The 15,371-nt window shown below is 38.9% G+C and overlaps 1 protein-coding gene across 1 annotated transcript in view; it reads right to left on the bottom strand.

Moving 5' to 3' along the window:
- The window catches only part of STAT4 (signal transducer and activator of transcription 4), a 103,729-nt gene that overhangs the window by 5,555 nt on the left and 82,803 nt on the right, over positions 1-15,371 (bottom strand). Inside the window, exons 15-21 of the mRNA XM_040228908.1 lie at positions 10,776-10,859; positions 9,025-9,123; positions 5,211-5,346; positions 3,399-3,448; positions 3,069-3,163; positions 1,844-1,980; positions 1,319-1,510 (exon numbers count right to left, since the gene is read on the bottom strand). Coding sequence (XP_040084842.1) covers positions 1,319-1,510; positions 1,844-1,980; positions 3,069-3,163; positions 3,399-3,448; positions 5,211-5,346; positions 9,025-9,123; positions 10,776-10,859 — 793 coding nt within the window. The remainder of the gene's footprint in view (positions 1-1,318; positions 1,511-1,843; positions 1,981-3,068; positions 3,164-3,398; positions 3,449-5,210; positions 5,347-9,024; positions 9,124-10,775; positions 10,860-15,371) is intronic.

The following is a 15,371-nucleotide window of genomic DNA, read 5'->3' as shown; positions in this document are numbered from 1 at the left end:
TTTATAGCAATGCAGTTCTTTTCATTAAAACTGACTCCAATTATAATATTATAATGACACAAAGTTTTGAAGCACAGGCTTCAGTGTTAAAAGCACAATATTACTGCATTTTAGTAGCAGTAATATTGTGTGCAATCCTCACCCTCAAATTTCTCTGGTTTACTCCATTGATCCAGTTGTAAGGACCAACTGTACTTTTTCAAGTGTAATCTGTTGCATTGACATTTATTATTTCATTTGATCAGATATAGAAACAATTAAAAGCCTCAAGGTTTTTGTGGCTGTTGTCTTTTGCTAGTTTCAGAAGGGGATGAAGGAGGGTGGCAGCAAGTCACTGCCGTGAGTGACAACTGTACCATATTCCTCAAGATGATGCTCATATATTAAGTTGCTATTGATGACTGTTTTAATGTCTTGTATATACTTCTGGGATTCTCTGGTGGCTCAGACAGTAAAGAAACTGCCTGCAATGCAGGAGACCCGGGTTTGTAACCTGGGTCTGGAAGATCCCCTGGTGAAGGAAATGGCTACCCACTCCAGTATTCTTGCCTGGAGAATTCCACGGACAGAGGAGCCTAGCGGGCTACAGTCCACGTGGTCACAGAGTCAGACGTGACTGAGTGACTGACACGTTCACACATTCACATATATACTTCATTTAAAGAAACAGAATGGTAAACATATTACAATTCGCTATTTCATGAATGTTCTTTTCACGTATTCAACAAATATTTACCAAATGCCTATTTTGTCCAGGTATCGTTTTCAGCCCTTTACATACAACCAGGAAAGGCAGGCATGTCAAGACTTGTTATTGATAGGCTGGAAGGTGGGGATGAAGCATAAAGACCCCCTTGTCCCCTCCCTGGCAAAGGAACAACAGTCTCTGAGTTGTGAGACTACAGTAAGTAAAAAATACAAAGCTCATCAATTCTGAGCTTCTTTTGTAAGAAAGGAAAACAGCCTTGCCTGACTTTTAACAGCTTTCTAATCATTACTTCTTCTTTCTTTTTTCCTCCCCAGGCATAGAGGTGAAATTGGTGCCACTCCTACTTTAGAAGGGAGAAAAAAGGAAACTATCGGTGGCTGAGAAGCTCCCATAGTCATGATGAAGTCTAGCTACTGATTACTAACCGCTCTGCTAGCTGGACAATCCCTGCTGTTCTTTTCAGGAACTGCTCACACACTACTTCATTTCTAAGGCTTGATCTTATAATGAGCAAAGTCAACATAAAGAGAGGAACTTCATTTACTTTACTCCCATCTGAGATTATTTTCCAAAATCTTAAGAAGAAAAAGCAAATGGAAAGAACCTAACCTTCGCATGGCTGGGAGCTGTAGTGTTTACCGAAGGCTTTGTCTTTGGGAATATCAGGATAGAGGTACTTCAGAGGGTTTTCGGGAATGTTTTCAGCCATAATAACCTTGTAGTCTCGAAGGATGTCAGCAAACGGCAGAGCAGACAGCCGGCCTTTGTTGTAGGGTTCCACGGAATGGAATCTCACTTCTCCTGGAAAAAGAGAAAACAGAGGGAATATTCAGGATCCTGCAGGCATTCTTTGTGGCCATTTTTCCAGCCTACATTCTCTTCATGTCACTGGTTATAAAACAAGGCCAGCCCTTCTCTGCGTCTGTAGAGTACAGATGGCCACATGATGGAGGACACCCACATAGGCTGTGAGAAAGTCATGCTACGTTCTTCTGGAACAACCGTAACAATTAATATTCAAACCCACTGAACACACAAGAAATAGAACAACAGGCCACACACTTCTGAAGATGGAAAGACCAATAACCAAACTCAATGCTAATTTCACATGAATAAATAATAGTGAGCATGTACCGTTTTCAGAATGGTCCACCCAGGTGAAAGTTATTCCTCCAAGGTGGCTTTCACTGAATCTTAACAAAAAGGTCCCAGGCATTTTATCCTTTAGTAAGAGTCGTTCCTTTTCTTTGCTAACAAAGCCCATGATGTACCTAAAAATAGAACATGGCATAGTTTCATCTGATCAAAGACTATAATTTATTGCATTCACAAAGAACAGACCTGAATTTATTTTGATATAATCAAAAGTCAATAATGTCTAAAATACTTATACAGATTAAATATCAATATGTGATGAAGAATATAAGAAACTGCAACTATTTTCCATTCTATGACACTAAATATGCTTACCAAGGAAAGAAAAGAAAAAGTGACTACTGTCAACAAAGAAGCTATGAACAGTGGAGTGCATGCATCTTTTCAAGTTAGAGTTTTTGTCTTTTCTGAATATAAGCCCAGGAGTGGGAATGTTGGATCACAAGGAAGCTCTATTTTTATTTTTTAAAGAAATCTCTGTACTGTTCTCCATAGTGGCTGCACCAATTTACAATCCCACCAACAGTGTACAAGGGTTCCCATTTCTCCACACCCTCTCCTATATTTATTATTTCTGTTCATAGTAGCACTATGTACAACAGTCAAGATATGAAAGCAACATAAGTGTCCATCAACAGACAACTAGCTTAAGAAGATGTAGTGTAATATATATATACATACAATGCAATCTTAGCAATTTAAAAAATGAAATACCGCCATTTGCAGCAACATGGATGGATCTAGAGAATATCATACTAAGTGAAGTAAGTCAGACAAACACAAATATTATATGATATCACATATTTGCAATCTAAAAAATAATATAAATGAATTTATTTACGAAACAGACTCACAGACATAGAAAACAAACTTATGGTTACCAAAGGGGGAAGTGGGGTGAGGGGAGGGATCTAAAGGATTTATGCTGGGATTAACATATACACACTACTGTATATGAAAGAAATAACCAACAAAGACCTATTGTATAGCACATGGAACTATATGTAATATTTTGTAATAACATAAGGGAAAATAAGCTAAAAAGGAGTATATATGTACAACTGAATCACTGTGCTATACACCTGAAACTAACATGATGTAAATCAACTACTCTTCAATTTTTAAAAAACTGACAGTATAAAAATAAGAAATGAATGAATTCATAATGGAAAATATAATTTCCATATTATTCCATGGAACTTACCCATCAATCCAAAGGGGAAGAATGTGTTTCTTAATTAGGTCTAAAATTGCTTCAAGCCAGGTCCAAAAGGTAAATGATTTACCAGGCAAGTGTTCCTATTGGAATAAATAAACATGTTAGGACAATAATTGTGTCAATAGTAATGTTGGTATGATAGTTCAAGTTACTTTTTCCAGTGAAATATTTCTTTTAAATGAGAAAACACTTTAGAGGTTCTTCTTAAAATAACCTTATCAAGAAAACCCTCAAAATCTCAAATTATGATAATGGAGGCTTAAAAAAGAACACTAAAAAAAAATGTAAATGATACTATCCTTTCCCCGTCTGTACCTTGCAGAACTTGGCCCAGGTAAGATGACCATCATTGTAGCTAGACTGGACTAAAATGAAAGAAAAGAATGAGATTGAGATTTTTATTAAACAGTTAGACTCTTCAATTTGGTGCTCAATTTGAATTGTCCTCCCCCAAGCATTTCCTAAGCACCTGCTATGGGTTTGCAGTGTATTTAATGCTAGAAACAGTAAAAATAAGATGTCATGAAAATTTTTATCCAGGAAAGAAACTCTTCGATGGAGGAGCTAAAGATAGCCTTAGGAAGTGGGTAGATGTCTAGAACCAGGCCTCCATGAATGGATAGGATATAAATTGTCAAAGAAGGAAGAGGCCACTCCAGTAGCAAGAATAATGTAGGTTGAGGCATCGTGGATATGAACAAGGCTTATATATGAGACCATAAGAGCAGCCTAATGTTGGTAAATAAACATTATAAAATAAATCTGTGAAAGCCAGATTGCCAAGAGTCTTGAATATTATCAAGAAAAGAATGAACTAGAGATCCATTTAGCAATAAGGAACCACCACTGACTGTTCCGATCCAGGGCAATGAAAAAAGAATTTCTGTTTAAAATTGAAGGAAATTATAAGAATAATTTGATGAAGATCTGAAAAAATATGGCTGCTATTTATACTATATATATAAAAGCTTTATTCACTCATTAACAAATATTTATTGAATGCCTACTAGTGTGGTTTATGAATTAAATAGGATCAAAAACAATATTTACATTAAGTAAATTTTGTAATATTCCCAATTTATTTAAACATCAAGTGATCAGATAGTAGATCCAAGGGCAACCCAGCATCCCTTTTAAGTCAAATTTATCCAAATCACACACGACTCACTGCTGCTAATCAAATACATCTTTGGCTGTACTTTAACTAGAAATGTATACAAATTCAATTTTAACTCTTTTCTTGGTGCTAAATGTGTTTACCCTAGGTTTGTCAAAACATACATATCTTCTAAAATTCTTTTAGAAAAAACTTACACTGTAGTCACTATATGGAGTACCAATGACTACTTTGCAAACTTTAGACATAGCCATCAAAACTGAAATTTTCCTGCTGTGAAGAATTAACTATGACCAGGCACTTCCCTGGTGGCTCAGACGATAAAGAATCTGCCTGCAATGCAGGAGACCCAGGGTTCCATCCCTGGGTTGGGAAGATCTCCTGGAGAAGGAAGTGGCTACCCACTCCAGTATTCTTGCCTAGAAAAATCCATAAATAGAGGATACAGTCCATGGGATCCCAGAGTCAGACATGACTCAGTGACTACCACTTTCACTTTCACTTTGGGTAGTTTTTTAAATTTCAAATAAATTTCCTGATCCTGGGATCAGCTGTTTTCCAGTTGGTTAATAACCACTGTAATATTAATACAAAAGATCAAGGCACCATTAAGGCTTCACAGTACATTCAGTGGAAATGGCATAAGAATATCCTAGAGACTGGAGTGCCAAGTAGAAAGGAAGGTACTTTAGAACTGGACAGTCCTGGCCTGCATCTTGTCTTTACTACGTACTACCTGTGGCAAGTCATTTAACCTCTGAACTTAGGTATCCTCATGTATAGAATGGATAGAATATAAACAATAGAATAATGAGTTATCCTCAATATTCTGCCTTAAGGAATTTCTGTGAGAAGGAAAATGTAGCATTTAGCCCTATATCCAGCTATATAGTAGGCACTCAATAAATTGTGATGAGCATTATTATTATTAATAGTAATATCACCCTCATTCTTTAAAACTCTTGAGTACCAGAAACAGGGGCAAGTCCTCCATATATGCCAGCTCTTACCTGTTAGCTTCTCGGCCAGCATGTTGAGCTGATCTGAGTTCAGGCCACGACCAACATATGATGAAAACTGCCAGCTCATCACTTCCAGGAGTTGACTCAAAGTGGCAGATGGAGGATTATTAAAGAAAACCAAGTTCTGAAACAGAGTTGTATTGATGATTGTATGTATTAATCACACTGAATGTGATTAATTGCAGCTCAATATATAGGATTCCTGATTTAAACTTTTCAGGTTAACCTAAGTTAACAATACAGATCTATTGTCTCATCTCTGTTGTGCTTTTAAATTAAGACTGATTTTGTCTTTTTCTAAAGAGTTCCTGGTTCTTTGAGTCTAATGTAATATATGGTTCTATCTTATCCCTAAAGGAATCATTGGGCAGCTCTTTAACTTTCCCTGGACCATAGACTATCAATCAACTCATACAAGTACTCAACACTGTCCAACAAATAACTAAACAGATACTCTCTTCTGAAATAATATTAATCTTTTAAAAAATATTTATTTTTGGTTGTGCGGGGTCTTCATCGCAGCGCGTGGGCTCTTAGTTGCTGCAAGTAGTCTTTCTCTAGTTGTGGCACAAGGCTTCAGTCGTTGTGGTTCACAGGCTCAGTTGTCTCAGAGCATATGGAATCTTAGTTCCCAGGCCAGGGATCAATCCTGTGTCCCCTGCATCGGCAGGTGGATTCTTAACCATTGGACCACTGGATGAGGGAAGTCCCCTGAAATAATATCAATCTTAAACCAAACTCGTATCATGATATTTGATTGGTTTATCATGGGTTGCTGCTGCTAAGTCGCTTCAGTCGTGTCCGACTCTGTGCGACCCCATAGACGGCAGCCCACCAGGCTCCCCTGTCCCTGAGATGTTCCAGGCAAGAATACTGGAGTGGGTTGCCATGTCCTTCTCCAATGCATGAAAGTGAAAAGTGAAAGCGAGTCGCTCAGTCGTGTGCGACTCCTAGCGACCCCATGGACTGCAGCCTACCAGGCTCCTCCATCCATGGGATTTTCCAGGCAAGAGTACTGGAGTGGGCTGCCATTGCCTCTGGTTTAGTACAAGTTATATCTTGACCAGAAGAAGCATCCCAAAGCACAAAAATAGTTAAGTCCCAGGCTAAGGAAGGGAATCCTATAATATGAATTCATAATTAACTTGGGACTCCTGTTTTAGGATTCTCTTTTCTAATATTGTTCTAGACAAGAGGATCTTTTGTATGATCAACTGCAAAAGATCAACTGTTTATAACAGCAACTGGGTCAACAAGGGCAGAACAGAAGACTTCACCTCAGATTACTGGAAAGGAGAAGGTGAGAAAGCCAAGAAAGATATTTTAAGGAAGAAAGTGGGAGAGGAATTAAGAAATCCTTTGCAATACGGGGAGAAGGCCTTTGGTAGACATGAACCAAGCTGGGCAGCAAGAAAAGAAACCAATTCAAGAGACTTCAGAAGGTGGGAATAAAAGAAGACATGGCATTCTGTAAGAAGGAGTGAGAGATAGGAGAGGGAAGAGTAGAGAGAAAGAATTTTCTTGAACATGAAGATTATATCTGGACAAATGACCAAAATGCATAGAACATAATTAAGATCTAGGAGCTTAGGTTTTGAAGCAGAATAGTTGAGAGAAGCCAGAGTTAGCTGTTATGCTAAACTCTGTAAGCTGGCTGTGCATTTACGTGTTAGGAGCTATATATGAAATACATCTCCAGGTTCCTCATCTAAAACTAGAGCAGAATCCGAGATGCTAAAGCAGACATCTTTAGTGGCTTTCTCATAGAAGAAGGATGCTGAAGAAAGCTAAGGGTGGTGGCACTGCACTCTGAGGCTAGTCCATCTCCTTCCTGTATCCTGGAATTGGATGAAACATTCTAAACGTGTAGTTTCTAATGGAGACATTAAATCTCAGAAGTGTTGGCTGTTATTGACTTTACAGACCAAGTAACTTTTCAGAAATATTCTAGAAATAACTTTGGAAGAAATATCAATAACCTCAGATATGCAGATGACACTACCCTTATGGCAGAAAGCGAAGAAGAACTAAAGCACCTCTTGATGAAAGTGAAAGAGGAGAGTGAAAAAACTGGCCTAAAACTCAACATTCAGAAAATGATTTTAAAATCATGGCATCTGGTCCCATCACTTCATGGCAACTAGATGGGGAAACAATGGAAACAGTGTCAGACTTTATTTTGGGGGCTCCAAAATCACTGCAAATTAAAAGACACTTGCTCCTTGGAAGAAAAGCTATGACCAACCTAGACAACATATTAAAAAACAGAAACATTACTTTGCCAACAAAGGTCCATCTTGTCAAAACTAAGGTTTTTCCAGTAGTCATGAACAGATGTGAGAGTTCAACCATAAAGAAAGCTGAGCGCCAAAGAATTGATACTATTGAACTATAATATTGGAGAAGACTCTTGAGAATCTCTTGGACTGCAAGGAGATCCAACCAGTCCATCCTAAAGGAAATCAGTCCTGAATATTCATTAGAAGGACTGATGCTGAAGCTGAAACTCCAATACTTTGGCCACCTGATGCGAAGAACTGACTCATTGGAAAAGACCCTGATGCTGGGAAAGATTGAAGGCAGGAGGAGAAGGGGACGACAGAGGATGAGATAGTTGAAAGGCATCACTGACTCAATGGACATGAGTTAGTTTGAGTGAGCTCTGGGAGTTGGTGATGGACAGGGAAGCCTGGCGTACTACGGTCCACAGGGTTGGGAAGAGTCGGACTGAGTGATGAACTTTTCTAATGAGTTCTGTTCTTCTCACTGCAGGCTGAGAGGAAGCAAGGCACAGGACACTCTGCACAGCCTTCCTCTCCGCAGTTAATCTGACTCAGATGCAGAGCACCAGAGGATGAGAAGTTACAAGGCTGAGGCATTTTCTATGCTGTTTTCTTATTAAGCACATTAGACAAAAGGGAGGGAGTGCTTGGAGCTGACTCATTATGACTATTCCTACTGCTAGGACCTGAGGTAGATAAATTCGTCCCTTTGGAAGGCACATTTACTTTGCATCAAGAAGAAATAGTTATTTACATCTGATCTATTTTCTCTAGACCTTGGTGGTTTCCAGGACAACACACTGGGGTTTTGTTAAGAGACAATGGCGGGAAATCCTGACTCATCTTTTTTGCCACACCCTGCCTTGGTGGTCTTAATAGAAGCTCTTTTAAGAAGTGCTTCTACTCTCTACTTCCTTTGAAACTTGAGACCAATTTTTCATTCATATCTTAAATAACCACCAGATGGCATTAGAAGCCAATTTGAGCCTAGAATGGATTTAAATCTATAATCAACTCGAAAATCTGTAGTGTTGTTAGGTGAGATTGGTGAAAATGCTAGTCACTTATTTGAAACCAATTCTCGACCTTTATGGAAGAGCCAGAGTGGAGAGGGTATGGCCAGAAGTAGCTGAGGAGGTAAACATAGCAGTCAGACCTCAAATTTTGGAGAAGGGATTCTCCAGCATCCAGTGAACAGAGCAACTGGGTGTCCCTAGAACCCTCTGTGCTGCAGAGTTGGGAACTGACCAGACCTCAGAAATAAAGAACATCTGTCTGTCACTTCTGCTAGCCAGAACTCTCTCATGGTCCAAGTATATCAGAACATGTTATTTAAAATATGGCACAAGGGAGGAATCACACAACTGAATATATTGGAGTTTTGAAATAAACAACCCACAAAGATAGGCCAAAATTTATACACACACATATACACATACCTTTTGGGGCACATGGGTTTTGTTGACCATAAAACAAACCAAATGGAATTAAAGGGGGAGAAACAAGAATAGGGTTTCTACCTGGGAATCGTTGGTTGACACATTGTACCAAATGATGGATGCCCAAGCATTAGGTAACTGACTGACGTTGGAAATCATCACCACAGGTAATGAGCAGGTCTGGTTTTTTTTTTAAAAGAAAGGCACAGTTATTACAGGTAGTAGCATCTTACATTGATTTTATACTTGGATCTTTCCCCTAAAGAGCCGTCTCAAGTCAACCCCACTCCTCCAATCCTGGTGTCTATACTGCTTTGGTACTAAAATGATTCATGAAGGCAATGGAACCGTCTGAGCATACATGAGTCAAAGTACAGGGAGCAAAGAAGCAATAAAAATAGGGATCCTTTCAGAGTGCTTGGTCAGTCGGCTCCAATATCTTCCCTGATATTATGTAGATATTTTTACTTTCTTGTATCATGTACTGCCTAAAATATAACTAACTAGAGCTTGTATTGACTTAGCAACTTTCTTAATAAGTTACATCAAAGAATCTAATTTAAAATTTATCTCTGGAATAGATTAATATATTCAAATTATGATCTAACATCTCATTAATGTCAGTATCAGATATGGGGGTTTTAACTGTAGAAGAGGGAGAGGTAAGTGACTTTGGAATACAAAACATCATGGGAGATGGAGCTGCTGCCTCTATTGTCATAGCACTCAACTTAGTACTGTTGGTGCCAACGTTTTCAACCTTATGGAACAAACAGGCTTCACAGACTCATCTGGGAAACTAATCAACTTACATTAGTCCCTTCGCATTAACAGAAGTTATATTGTTTGTAGAGAGTGAAATGCCCACTTGAGGAACTCAACAGCTCATGGAAGCAGACATTTAGGGAAAAGGGATGAAGGAATCTCTGGAAAGTTTTATAAATATGTTCACATTCGTTAAGATAAAAGAGTGAAGGCAGAATGCTAAGATAATCTGTTCTACAAATAGGCCCATATTCAGGTGTATGAAGTTGTGTTTATCCATTCCTGTACACATTCATTCATTTACCCAACAAATGTTGAGCATCTGTTATATGTCAGGCACTGTGCCGGGCACTGGTAATGGAAGGATAAAGGTGTGATATCCTGCATTCAAGGAGCTCATTGTTAATTATGTTCAAGTTAATTCCCCATTTCTTGATTCCTTCTTTGAGTTCAATGGTGATTGTTGTCAGAGGATCAAAACAATGTGCTATGAATGTTCCTATCATTGGTCTCTGCTCATCACACTTTAAATACCTTTCTTCTGAGGCAATTTTATGTACAAATTAAAATTTGAAATCATTCATGACATGGTTCAAGAATATCTATTTCTCTTTAAGCTTTCCACTGAGTATCTGCGACTCTGAGAATCCCAGAAAACAAACAAATATACAGTCTCAGCAACAAATTATTCAATATGTATTGAATTATAATGACTGAGGTTTTATCATTTATATATATATATAATTTAAAAATTATTTTTTGGCCATACCACATAGCTTCTGAGATCTTAGTTCTCTGACCAGGAAACAAACCTGGGCCCTTGGCAATAAGAGTGTGGATTCCTAAACACTGGACAACCAGGGAATTCCCTTATCATTTATATTTAATCAGAATAATATATGCTGACTAATGAGTGAATATTTCACATATTGATTTCCTAAATTACAACAAAAATAATGGATAAGGAATGTACTAAAACCTAAAAAATATTGAGTTTTCATCTTCAAATACTGACCAATTCCTGAAAATGTTATTAGTAAATACTAAATATTCGTTGAAACACCTACCTCCAAATCTATGGTCAGTCCATAGAGGCAGATCTGTGTCTCAAATGTTATGGAATGAAGCTCCTCAGTCACCATGTGACAGCCCTAAGGGGGAAAGAAATAAACTGTTATCTTACAAATGCATACGCCTGTGTGCTAAGTCGCTTCAGTCGTGACTCTCTGCCACTCTATGGACTGTAGCCCGCCAGGCTCCTCTGTCTATGGGAATTCTCCAGGCAAGAATACTGGAGAGGGTCACCATGCCCTCCTCCAGGGGATCTTCCCCACCCAGGGATTGAACCTGTGTCTCTTATGTCTCCTGCATTGACAGGCAGGTTCTTTACCACTAGTGCCAACGGGGAAGCCTTCTACAAATGTGTATAGTTGTTACCTATTATTAGATGTGCTTTTATAAAAACTAACAAATTCTTAAAGTATAAAGTATAAAATACCCTCAAATATCCTCTGTTTTGGAACATTCCTTATTTTAAAAAGTTAAAGGATATACAGAGTTTGAGAAATCTTCCTTTACACAAACAATGATATTGTTTCCAAAACAATTTCTAGCTTCAACAATTCCAGCATATTTTCATCAGTTGAAATCCAGATAAGTTGCTCTTTATTTTTACTTTTGGAAATTTGTCCTTTTGACTTATCAACTGTTAACAAAAGAAAGCCAGATGTGTGTAGCTATAACAAAAACAAGTCAGTATCATAATGGATTTTTTTAAAGCAATATCAAACACAGTTAAACATGGTTAAGTGGGAAAAATATGTACTTTCCTCAGTTTCTTCCAGAAACTTCAATAAAAGTAACAACTGGGGTTTTGTTTACTTTCCAATAAAATAAAACTGTAACCTAGGTCTGGGAGTGAAAGCTAGGGGAGTGTGGAGTGAGGGTGGCAGTTAGGGGCTGTGTGTTTCAGAACCAAGGGTGGAAGCATTGAGCCCCCAGAAACTGGAGAGTGAGGGCTGAACAGGATGGGTAGTTACTAGCCTCAGCCTAGGCAATGAGGTTCCCAACTTCCCTGACCCTGGTGGGGTTTTGGTTAGTTAATACATCCAGTGCTTGCATTACTATGATTATAAAAAAAAATGTTAACAGCTGAACCATATAACAGTATGATTGTATTTCCATTCTTATATTATTTTTAGTTTTCCCTGGACTTAGTTACCTCAGACTTTTTACTTAATCAATTTATCTACCTGTTACTAATGTAACCCCAAACACTGAATATATTAAATAAACTAAATGCTATACAATAATATTGTAAAAAAATGGGTAAAATGCATGTGTATGAAGAGCTGGTATATAAGAGCCATAGCTTAATTTAAAATAGATAACCATCAAGGACCTACTGTATAGAACAGGGAACTCTGCTCAATATTACATAACAACCTAAACAGGAAAAGAATTTGAAAAAGAATAGATACATGTATATGTATAACTGAATCATTTTGCTGTATGCCTGAAACTAACACAACACTCATGGATCGAATCCAGGTCCCCTGTACTGCAGGCAAATGCTCTCACCATCTGAGCCAGCAGGGAAGCCCCTAATCAATTATACTGCAGTATAGAATAAAAAGTTTTTAAAAAAGAGAGCCACAGCTTAATCTCTTTCTAGGAATAATTCAGAAGTATATAAAATAAAAATATCAAGAAATATCAGTATGATCTTAACATAATATTTAGAACTCAAAAAGTGATCACCTCCGAGGAGTGGGTTTGGAGTGGGAAGGAGTGGGACGAAAAGTGCTGTTTTTCCCAGGATGAAATCTGACAGAAACTTGCTGTATGCCCAGAACCAGCAGTACTGTCATCATCTAAGACCTTGTTAGAAAAACAGCTTCTCTGGCCTCTTTCCAGGTCCACTGAACCAGATTCTGCATTTTAACAAGAACCCCAGGTGGAATTTATGAGGCAATTATTCTCAATATGATGTATCCACATTGTGTTTAGTCTCAAAAGGGATGTAGAAAAATTGGAGATGATATAGAAAGCTTAAACAATTTAAAAAATAAGTCCTGTGGGAACATATGAGCAGAAGTGGAATTATCTAGATTAGAAAAGTCAGGGTGGGGTTGTGGGTGGCTGAGTCAGCTCTGAAAGGGAGCTCTTGCTACTGAATATAGTTAATAACAAGCTGGAGTCCTTTTGTGTTAAATTTTAAAAAAAAGTTCTAATACGATGATATGAATGACAACTACAAGAGGAAGATTTTATTGATAATGTTGCTGCTGCTGCTGCTACGTCGCTTCAGTCATGTGCAATCCCATAGATGGCAGCCCACCAGACTTCCCCATTCCTGGGATTCTCCAGGCAAGAACACTGGAGTGGGTTGCCATTTCCTCCTCCAATGCATGAAAGTGAAAAGTGAAAGTGAAGTCGTTCAGTCGTGTCCAACTCTTAGCGACCCCAAGGACTGCAGCCCACCAGGAGGGACGTTAAAATAGGATTTGTTACTGAGAAAAACTCCTCTTTCCCTTGGGCCAGAGCATTGTGGTACCTTCCAGTGCCTGGAGATGGTTAGATTGACTCAGTGAGACTACTTCTTATGGATTAGTAGAAAGTTATGTTACTGAAAATTCTTCTGAAAATTCTCTTAGACCACCCCTAAAATTACTCCAAACTCACCAAACAACCAGCCCCCTCCCCCAATTTACTTATTATGTAGAACTAAATTGTTCTTCCTTTGATTGACCATGAGATGAAACGGTCATCTTTAGGCACCAAGTTGAACAAAAACCACATTTTTTTTTAAAACAACAGAAAATCTCACTGCCCTCTGGGAGGAGGTGTTTACACTATGCAAAGTGAGACAACAGAAGAATCCACAAGCCCATGTTCACTAACGGGTGCCACTCACATTCTCACTGAGTTCAGTGGCGGAAAGGATACAAGCCTGTGTTTGTACATTTGAACAGAACATTTGAGAGGCCTGAGGCAAGCACACAGAGGGAGACCACATACCATATGTCTAAATATTTAGCCTTTATAAATCAAGTTAACAAACGTTAAAATATGGGCTAGCCTCCTGCCTCAACAGCTAAGCTTTCACACGACCTAATTGGCCAGGTTTTAACTCCTCAAAGTCCTGCTGAAATACGCTGGCCTGGGGAGATAATGACCTTCTGGGACCATTCCCATCCTTCTTTATTCTTCCTCTGTGAGGGGCTGACCTGACAAGTGTGGCCCTGAGGCCTCTCCTCATGCCTGGAAATGTTTGCACTGGTGGTTTCATCTGCGCTTGAGAGAGCAGACCTGGGGAAAAGGCCTTGTACAGCCCTGAAAGTGGGCTTAAGGTCTTCTGGGCTGGGAATCCTGAAGCCCTGGGCTCTGGTGAGCACATGGCCTTGACTACCCAGACATCTCTCCCTGTAGGGAGGGCCACAGTGGGAGGACTGCCGAAGGGAGCCTTTGGATTTCTTATCCCTCCTTCATTCTAGTCTCTGCAGTTTAATTTGTTTAATTAAATGTGTGTGTGTGTGTGTGTGTGTGTGTAATAACAATTCATCATGGATATAATTCCCTCACGCCTTTGGGTTATGGCACTTGTGTGCTCACTGGCCCAAGTGGCAAGAGTCTCTCAAAGTGTGAGAAATCAGGGCTCTACAGAGCAGTGACACACAGGGTTGTCCATTAACTTTGGAAGAAGACTCTGTACTTTAAATATTACTTTGTTGAACTGTAATGTGGATGGTGAGAGGTTTACATAGGGATTCAAACTAATTTCCAGTGTTTGCTTTAAACTTCTGATGCAACTGTAAGGTACATTTAGAACGCAATTCAACAAAGAAGCTGACATCAGCTTCAACATGTCTATCAACAATATACAGGACTGGAGGAGAGCAGCTCTGACAGAAGACAGTGTCATTAGCTTTCCAAGCTTGCATGGCCACCAGTCATAGTCTTTATTATTTTATCAGTGCAGTCCAAGCTAGAGACACCATTCAATCTCACATTCCCAGGGTCCATTCCTTACAGACTGTGAAAATATCATAGATAAGATGTACCATTAAAGTTTGTATTAAAAGCCATTTCAGCCATCTGAGATGATTATAGATTTAAAATATCCATAGTTATGATATTTATATTAATGACATTGATGATATAACTGGATTGACTGGATGGCACTTTTAAAGAAAAGTACCCATTGGATGGATAATCTGCTAAGAAAGTGAAAAACTGGCTAAACAACCTGACCAGGGCTCCACCTAGGAAAACATATGGAACCTAACGAAAGGCAGGTATAGATGTCACCATATTCTTTTTGTTACCTCTGTGCATGCATGCTAAGTCACTTCAGTCGTGTCCAACTCTTTGCAACGCTATGGACTGTAGCCAGCCAAGCTCCTCTGTCCATAGGATTCTCCAGGCAAGAATACTGGAGCGGGTTGCCATGGCCTTTTCCAGGGGATCTTCCTGACTCAGGGATTGAACCCATGTCTCTTATGTCTCCTGCACTGGCAGGCAGGTTCTTTACCACTGCACCTCCTGGGAAGTCCCCAGTAGAGTAGGACATTGTTGTTTATCTTGCTCATCTCTTAACAAGCCATAATCTATGATAATGTTGCACATGGGAAATTATGTGGAATAGAAAACAACTGCAATAA

This window comes from Oryx dammah, unplaced genomic scaffold (assembly GCF_014754425.2).
Source record: "Oryx dammah isolate SB20612 unplaced genomic scaffold, SCBI_Odam_1.1 HiC_scaffold_27, whole genome shotgun sequence".
In the NCBI taxonomy this organism is placed as follows: domain Eukaryota; kingdom Metazoa; phylum Chordata; class Mammalia; order Artiodactyla; family Bovidae; genus Oryx; species Oryx dammah.
This window is presented reverse-complemented; position numbering and strand designations above follow the sequence as displayed.